This window comes from Pinus tabuliformis, chromosome 8 (genome assembly GCF_031772625.1).
Source record: "Pinus tabuliformis cultivar Carrire ecotype Pingquan chromosome 8, CPIR1, whole genome shotgun sequence".
Lineage (NCBI taxonomy): Eukaryota > Viridiplantae > Streptophyta > Pinopsida > Pinales > Pinaceae > Pinus > Pinus tabuliformis.
In genome coordinates this window covers 593347150-593357092 of record NC_142294.1, presented here as the reverse complement: position 1 = coordinate 593357092, position 9943 = coordinate 593347150, and the positions used below count along the sequence as shown (strand labels likewise).

At 31.8% G+C, this 9943-nt stretch overlaps 1 protein-coding gene across 1 annotated transcript; it reads left to right on the top strand.

Annotated features, from left to right (window-relative positions):
* Positions 1-1288: 1288 nt before the first annotated feature.
* Positions 1289-6042, top strand: LOC149236873 (cysteine-rich receptor-like protein kinase 25). Its single transcript, XM_089369058.1, has 6 exons — positions 1289-1600; positions 4250-4321; positions 4446-5106; positions 5342-5488; positions 5604-5746; positions 5824-6042. The coding sequence occupies exons 1-6, from the start codon at positions 1289-1291 to the stop codon at positions 5860-5862; spliced, it is 1374 nt and encodes a 457-aa protein (XP_089225184.1). The 3' UTR covers positions 5863-6042.
* Positions 6043-9943: the final 3901 nt, after the last annotated feature.

The window sequence follows — 9943 nt, the reverse complement described above, 5'->3', positions numbered from 1 at the left end:
CAAGTTCTCCTCTAACAATTTTTATGGTATTATTAATAATAGTCCTATTAATTGAAATCAAATTATTGACTTATAATGAATCTAAATACTTTAATATAAATGATGCCTAAACCTAATTTATCTTGGATGAGTCAAACACTAACAGATCACATTATATAAATTAATTATTTAGATAACATGATTATAAAAATTAATATTATTAAATTAATTAATTTATAATACTGAAATAAATTAATAATTTATTATTACATAAGAGCTAGTCCTTAATTAAATATTAAACATTTTAACCAATAATATTCTTATTATAGAAATTAATAATATTTTAATTTGTGATACTAGCAAGTTTATCTTAAATAGGTCAAACCCTAAATAATTTCATTATAATAATGAATTATTTTTATTATTGAATAATTTATTTATACTATCAAAATAAAATATTTAATTATACATAATGGTTAGTTTTTAACCAAATAACAAATTAACCAATGGCTATATTTTCTAACAACGAACTCGGCTAACTCTCAGCAATGATGCATTCATGCTATTTATTCCTTCAGATCTAGTGATTTCTCACCTTCTCCTAAAAATGAACCACATTAGAGTGTGATTAAATAATGTTAGTATTAATATTAATAAATTTAATAATTTTGATTTTAATATAACTTCAAAGTTAATATTAATATTAAATTTAAGGTTTTTGTACTTGATGTATATCAACAATATTTATTAATACAATTTATTAATAAATATAGAGATGTGGAAAAAAAAATATTTATTAATATAATTGTGTTAATAAATTAATATTATTAAATGTAAAGATGCTAAGGAAAATACTAATTTATCACAAAAATATCTACAAAATTTGAACCAATAACTCTACTTGGATTAAAACTTACACCGATGTAGTGACTTAACCTGTGAACTACTACTTTCCAAAATCAGATTTCAAATATGCAAGAAGAATCTTAAATAAACTCTATAAAGTTTAATGTAAGGCCACAAATTTATGATTAATTTCAATTCTTGGCCTAAAATATAAAAAAAGTTGTGTGATCCGCGAAGTCTCGTTCAATACAGCAACTTACTGGCCGACATGGTTATTGTATTTGATCAATGAGAAAACGAAGGTACAAGTGAGAACATTCCGTTCGATGATGTTTGAATCACCAACACAGTCGCCTAAGTCAACCTGTATTGATGAACCGATGCTTCTAATCACTAACTCAGGTTCCTAATGTCAATGTGACTCGTAAATATCCATGACACTCTCTTTCAATCTATTCTAACAATGGGCAGTAGAAACCATTCTGTGGAGGAATTCGCAGCAGGTCACTGTCGCCCGGAGGAAAAGGAAACCTCGCAGACAGCCCAAGCGAATAGTTTTAACTTTTCCTTCTCTTCACGGCGTGGGATGAAGAGCAACTGCAGCTCGTTTCAACGTTTGTTTTTCCCTGAAAACAGGTGTCGTAAATTGAGAGGCATTTATTCAGCAGATGTTTTCAACCTTTCCTTTATCTGGAAGAACGTGTCGCAACTGGAAAGGCATCTATTTAACAGCTCTTTTCAAATGAGCATTTATTCAACAGATGAGTTGGTTTCAGTAAGATTTTAGTAAGATTTTTTTTGGAAATTTTTTAGTGAGTTTTACTTTTTAATTTTTTTATTAAGTAGGAATTTATTGAAATTACAAGTTTGATGGGTCACTTTATACAATCAAAATATTCTAAAACTTTTCGAGATGTTAAACCTATATATAATAAAAAATATGTTTAAATAACACAAATCAAAATTTCACTTCAATTTTTTCTACCGATTTCAATATCAAAAACTCCAAAAAATCATACTAAAAATCACCCTTTTTGAAACCTTTTATCTAAAAAAAATATCGGAACTTGATGGGTTTTTCAACAACTAGTTTCAACGCCTTTTTAACCCGGAAACAGCTACCGGAAATGAAAACTCATGTTTGTTTTGATTTTTTTGTCAGAAACATTAAAACGATTCCAAGTTTTATGTAGCATCATAGTTACATGTTTATAATACGATGGGTATATGCCGATAAAATTCGATTGTGTAAAATAATATAATTTAGCTGTTTTTATCATTATTCAAATTTAGGCTATTGGAAAAATCCATCTGCAAAGTTGATATTGACCTTTGATTTTATAGTGGATTGACTTTCAATTGCCATTTTGATTATGAGGTTGGAAATAATGTAATTTAGCTACTTTTATTATGATTCCATTGACTGTTGACTTTATAGTCGAATTCAATTGTCATTTTTATTATGAGGTCGGAAATAACGTAATTTAGCTACCTAATGAATTGAATTTTCTATTTCTTAACGATTTTAGCCACAAAGTCAACACTTTATGGCTATTGCTATTGTTATTTAAATTGAGGTTAAATTCGCCTCCAAAAGTTAATATCGACGTTTTGACATTATGAACTATTGACTTTTTAGCATCATTCTTATCATGAGTGTAGATTTTGGTTATCGGAAGTCATAGTTGCAGAGCCAACCATTTAGGCTATTTTCATCATTCTTATCATGAGTGTAGATTCTGGTTACCAGAAGTCAGAGTTGCCGAGTCAACCATTTATGGATATTTTTGTTATAATTTAAATTGAGGTGGTCAGAAGGTTTGCGTGACTTTGAACTTTATGATTTATCAATATTTTATGGTTATTCTATATTCTAGAAGTTTGACTATTTTTATTATAATTTAAATTTATGTAATTAGAATATTATATTCGTAATGTTAATATTATATCTTTATTTTTATGTAGTTTAGGATAGTTAGATAAATTAAAGGGATGATAAATGATAATAAATATAAATTTAGGATAAACACCAAAAACTTGTTTTATTATATATCTTATATTAGTTAATTAAAAAATATCATAAAAATAAACTAAACTATATTTTTATTTTAAATTGTTATTATTATTAATTATAAAAAGAATTAATATATAAATTAAACAATATTCTCAACCATACCCATGGATATTCATTAGTAGTGTACTATGGATATTAGGTTTTATTACAATACTATCGGCCAATACAATAGTTTATCACTACCACATGCACAATGTGACAAGTGTTGATATGACATCTTTTTTAATTAATTAATTTATGATAAATAATTTAAAAGAGCATAACTAACTTGGAAATAAATCTTCACTTTTAGCCTATAAATACTACTATGAATATTATGACACATTCCATGGAGGCTAAAACTTATAATTAAATTAAAATTCTAGAATGTCTATTTTGAAATAGATATACATAATTAATCTTGTATACTAATCCTTATGAATGCATATTTTAGTAATTAAAAACAAAATAATTAATAATTCTCTAGAAATTAATTTCCAAGGCAGTTAATACATTAGCTTGAAAAACTCCCAAGTAATAAAAAATTATTTTAATTAATATTAAAACAAAAATCACAAAAAATAGTCATTATTATTCATGCACCGCTCAAAATCTCATCCACTAGAATTATTAGGGCAACCATATAAATTAAAGAGTTTATAAACATATAGAGACATTAATCGACATCTTTCAAAACACACACTTCATTAAAATTATAAAAATCATAAAAAGTTAACTCAATTCTAATTTTATTTTAAATTATTATTATTATTATTTATTATAAAAATTAATGGGTAAACTAATTTGAAAAAACATGTAACACGATTTTATTTGTGGAAATCTACATCCATGTTACCATGTAAATTCTTAATATAAGTAGATTTTATCACAATACTATGTGTCAATATCATGGCTTATCAGTACCATATGCCCAAAAATCCATAACTCATTTCATATGACACTTGTTCATAGAAAAAAAATAGCTATTTTAGAAATAAATCTCTATTTTTAATTTATGTATACTCTTACAATTTATTAAAAACTTAAATTTCTATTATTTATTAATAGAAATTAAATTAAAATACTAATAAAATATAAAAATAATAATTAAAATTATACCCGTATTTATTTAGCCCCGTATATTAACCTTAATACTAAAACTTCTTTGTTTAAAATATGAAAGCTAGCAGTACGATTACACTTTGAAATCTGAAAAGCAAAAGTACAATTACAATGCTAAATTACATAATTTTAAACATTTTTAATTCGCCGAATTCTAAAGCAAAGCAATATATATATGCCCGATACACAACGCCTCTCTAACAATAACAAACGAATCTGAAAATTAGTGATACCGCTTAAGCTTTACAGCCTACAGCGCCATTGGCCGAAGACCAAGAAGGTGAATATGAGGGAGATGTTGAAACACATAATGTGCAGCGTGTTAGTTATCGTCGGTGTATTTACGCTAGTGCACTTAGCAGCAGCTGATCCGGAGACACCTACTGTTTGGAGCAATTGTGGGAATAGCGGCAATTATACATATACAAACGGTAGCGCGTTTTAGCGTAATCTCAACAAGGTTTTGGACTCATTGGTGAGGAACGTTTATGCCAGTGGATTCAATATTTCTAGTGTTGTTGTTGGTGGGCAAAACAGCAATAGTACGGTTTATGGGCTTGTCCAGTGCAGGGCAGATTTAGATTCCTCCGATTGCCAAGAGTGCGCATCCACGGCCAAAGAAAAACTTGTGATGGGATGCCACAACACTTCTGGATTCATTCAACTAGATGGATGCTTCTTGCGTTACGACAATCATAATTTTTACAACGATATTATGAGTCGGCAAGAAACGCCAGCGAGTGTTCTTTGCAATACGGGGAACAGCAGTCAGCCACAACAGTTCACAAATGCTTTGAAAGTTCTGCTGTCAAATATTACCGCTAAAGCTGCGCAGAGTGCCAAACTTTACTCTGCAGATTCAGTCGACGTGCCTTCTAGTCTAACGGACAAAGTATACAGCTTGGCACAATGTTGGAGAGATCTTTCCCGGACAAGCTGCGGATCATGCTTAACTTATGCCTTCGAAAAAATACTAAGATGCCAATTTGGAGCTCTTGGGGCACAATTCGGATCTCAGAACTGCTATTTGCGTTACGAGGTTTATGAATTTTTCAACCCTTCAGTTCTCTCGCCCTTGCCGGCACAAAGTCCTCCTTTATCCTCGGGTATTTTCTCTCACATAATTTATCATCTCTCATATAATATAATTTTATCCGGCCTCCCAAGTTTTAGAAATATTTCAGAATCCAACAGTGAAAAAAGAGCTGGCCCCTCTCTTGGTAGATATTCTTAAAATCTACTATTTACATAAGTTCAGCATAATTTATAATCATAAGCAAGATAGTGGTTAATTTTTGGTGTTCTAAACACAGCCTCGTTACTATGATTTTTTGTGCATAGGTGCTGAACGTATGAAACCTAAGGTGCTTGGTATAAGTCTCAACGTAGTAGCCGGCGCTTCGCTTCGATTTATTGCAGACATAAGCCTTTCGAGGTGGAATTATGTGTCTCGTCTGAAAAGTTGGGAACAGATTTATCGAATCGGAGGTCCTGAAATTGTTGTTAAATCTTGATCTAGATGCAAAAAAAAGGCTTAGTTTTGAAATTTGTTTACCCTTTTCTTTACCTAGATAAAATTGACGCCCTGTAATTATTTCCGCAGGTGATCAGGAAGGAGAATCTATCTTATCACCAAATACAGCGAACCCTGAACTCATTTTCAAGTCCAATATTGTGAAGGAGGAGACTTCCAATTTTAATGAAGACAACAAGCTTGGGGAAGGAGGTTTTGGATACATTTCTAAAGTAAGAATTTTCATTTGTCTTCAATTATATTAGTTACTTCGGGAATATAGATAATTTTGAATTTCGTGGATCTGCAGGGTTTTCTCCCTCGAGTCATTGACCAGGACAAAACCTAAGTGTTACTGGGCCTTCGGAAACAGCAAATTTGAGCACACGTTTCCACACCCGTTCTGGCGCCTTGGTGAAAATAAGACATGCCTCTTGCCAGTATCTTTATGTCCCTTTAGCAATGCCTCTGGGCAGTAGTTTTATCTCGCTTTGTTTTACCTGCATGTAACAGCACATAGCCAACTTATATTGTAATCGTTTTGGTTTTAAGTATTTGGACTATTCAAAATTAATTAAACTTATTTTATTTATTAAAGTTATTTGGGGATAGCAGTACACGCCTAACTTAAGTTGACTCTATTATTTAGTATTTCTCTTCCTCTTCCTCCAGCCAAAGCACAATTACTATTTAGACCATTCCAAATTAATTAAATTTATTTTATTTGTTAAAGTTATTTGGGATAGCACCTCACATTAATCTTAAGTTGACTACATTGTTTAATATATCTCTTTCTTTAGCACAAAGCTCAACTACTCCGTGACATTTGATCATGAGTGGTTTGCTAACCAGGCCCTCTTCAACAGGATGTAACAATTGTACTAATAAGACTTCATGCCAAATAAAAAAATATACCTTTAAACTTTAAAAATGAAAAATTTGATCCACACCATGGTTTAATTAATTTATTGGTAAATACTATATCTCGGTGTCTTGTGGTTCGATTAAATCAATGTTTAATACTATATGTTATGATATTATCAATCAACAGCCGTGATCATCTTCTACACACTTCCGATGATATTGCTTTGGGAGTGTGATGACATCTAATATTCAATGTTATCTGCAAGCTTAATTCCTCCGCTCTATATATGTAGCGTTAATTCCTTAGGCGATAAGCCATCAGTATTAGTTGGGATTTTGGTTGTCATTAAGATTGTTGTTTCAATAGGTTTAATAACAACCAATACTGGAAATCGATGTATTTTTCAAAATTTCATGAAAACTTGTGCCGATGCAAACGGACTTATTTACACAAAACTCACTAAAACTTGCACGGATGACAAATGCAAGCAAGTTCAAGACCAAAATACCAAAAACGTGCTACTGAAAGTTTCCACCAGAATGATTTATCACTACTATCGCCAACCTTGCAGGGACTCTCTTTACATGCAAGAAAATTCCATCGAATTTTGAGTGTTCTCCTCCACACATATTGAAAATTACTTAAATTCCACCAGAGAAAAACACTACAAGATAACGCATTAGTGCATACCTCTCAAGTTACAGTCGGAATACAGGTTCCTGAACATGCAATTCAGCTCCCAACCTCTAGCTTTTCTAATTCTGTTACTCGAAAAAATCTTCGGTGTCATTACTAGCGGAAGTTATCAGGTTGCTGTAGCAATGAAATGTGAACATAAGTGTAAAATGCAAAAGATTCTACCGTGGTCCGTAATTACCTATCAGATAAATCCATGTTCCAAAGATGATTATCCCTAAGTTGTTTCAGAAATTTTCAATGTAACCTCACAGAAATCCCTAAGTTGTTTCAGAAATTTTCAATGTAACCTCACAGAACGGGTATTGGATTCATATATAACTACTCAGATTTAAAATTGGTAAAGTGACTATGAAGATTCAATAGAATATTTCATCCTCTAATATTATGGACATTCCTTCTCTATATTATTCCGGAAAAGGTGGGACACGCAAAAACAGATGAAGTTGTTTTCAACTTTTCATCATCACGATGTCTGAAAAAGTTCCACCAAAGTGTCACTTGAAGGCAAATGCAGGACGGCCTTCTATCTCTGAATTTGATTGGAGCACATGTTTACTTTGTAATTATATTATATTTTATTTTTAATTTTAAGTATGATCTTACCTGACTTTGTTTTTTATGATGTTCCTTGCATTTGTTTTATAGAAAACATAATTTTGACATTCTCTTCATGCCATAGGTGAGATAAACCAACCAGAAAATCAATAAAGAGAAAAAGTTGGAATGGCCAGTGAAAACACGATAAAAGAAAAAAACTGGAGATCTGGGAAATCATAAGGTAATTTAATACGATTGGCTCGAAGGAGATTAAAAGGCCACTGACTCATGGAAGGAAGCAGTAATGACTTGAACCTTGCATTGCATGGAATATCTGCAAAATTCAGGTTCTTTTAGTGGTTCAATGTAATAATTTAGTACTAGCTATGTCACAATCAAAATCTACTTGCTATTTCATGGTAGATAACATTTACCTGTTATTTCGAGAAGGAATCAAGGTAGATATATTTGCTATTTAGAGAAAACGAGGTAGACAATATCTACTTGGTATTTGGAAGAATCAAGGTATATCAGCCATAAACTATTTACAAGAATCAAGGTAGACAACATCTACTTGTTGATTTATGGATAATAATATTTAAGTTTATCAAGTTAGATAATTGTTTTACAGGCACACATCATAGCATGAATTTAAAATTTCGGTCAAACAAAAGACAACAAACCATCCCCACATCCCACGTTACACGTACAATGTGTAAATGCTTTAATGTAGTCAGAACTTTTGTTCCGAAGTTTGAGAAAACGGTGGTGACGGAGAAAGGCAACTATGAGTTGGATAGTAAAGGTTAGTTTGGTTTCTGTTTTTAGCTACTATGGCATAAATGAGTTTATCTGGTTCAATTTTGGATTGGGTCTTCTTACGTTTTCGTTTTCTTGGAAATGCATTAGGTTTTTTCTCTTTCAAGCATATATATACTTCAGTCATATGTAAAAGTATCCAACTCTCAGACGGCTGAGTTTGTTTTCTTGGAAATTCCAAATGAATTTTCTCTTTCAATCCTGTAGATATTTATTTCATATGTAAAAGTCTCCAGCTGTCAGACGGCTGACAGAGTTAAGGGTTAATATTAAACTCTCCCAACGGTGATTCCTGTTCTAGTGCCGGGATCTAATTTCAGTTCGTTATTGATGTGTATATTGTCATTCCAAGTGGTTCATTGTCTTTTTGGATTTCATATGTAAAAGTCTCCAGCTCTAAGACGGCTGACAGAGTGAATGGTTAATATTAAGCTCTCCCAACGGTGATCACTGTTCTAGTGCCGGGATCTAATTTGAGTTCGTTATTGATGTGTATATTGTCATTCCAAGTGGTTCATTGGTTTTTTGGGATTGTGGATTAAGGTTTCATAGATACAGTGTACATTGTGTTTGTATTAGATCATATTTTCTCAGAGTTTACAGGTATTACAGCTTGGAGATCGAAGATCAACAGAAAAATGGACTTTCCCAAAGCATCGATCCTAATACCGTACAACTATCACAAATGGAAGGACCAAATCACTCAATACCTTCGTCAAAAAGGGTTGTACAGAATTACCATGTCTATAGAAGTGGAACCCACTTCAGCCATAGAGAAATCCAAGTACCTCAACTGCATAGATGAGGCCCACAGATCCATATGCATGTGCATCCCCCCAGAGTTGCAGTTTCATCTATCTGCCTGCAATACTCCCAATGAGATTTGGAAAAAGGTTGAAGAACTCTACGAGAAACAGGATGAGATGAAAGGACATCTGCTCGAAGTGGAGCTGCTATCATTGGATCCATGGAATTATGACAGAATTCAAGACTTCTTCACCAAAAATAATGATCTACTGCTGCAACTCAAGGGTTGTGGAATTGACAAATCCAAGGAGGAGAGTCACCAAGTTCTCTCTATTATGTCTCATGGGAATTTCTGATAATTCCAAACAAAAATGACTGAACAGAGAGTAATACTCTGTTTTGAACACATGGAAGCTAAAATTTTCCAGAGAACAGAGATTCACACCTATAAAATAACTTGTATTCATTAATAGAAAAAAACTGTTACATAAAAGAAATCTTCCTCTATTAGAGATTCACACCTATAAAATAACTTGTATTCATTAATAGAACAAAACTGTTACATAAAAGAAATCTTCCTCTATTAGAGGGATTACAACTAGAATGCTTCAGTTCCAACAAGAATTTACTCTGTTTCTCCAAAAACTAACACTTTAGAAACACTATGTTTCTGCTTTCAAATTTTACATCGCTGTGTGTAAAAATTTGTACTCCTTACACTCACGTTGCTGCACATTTCATTTTACATATTCTCTACAATAAA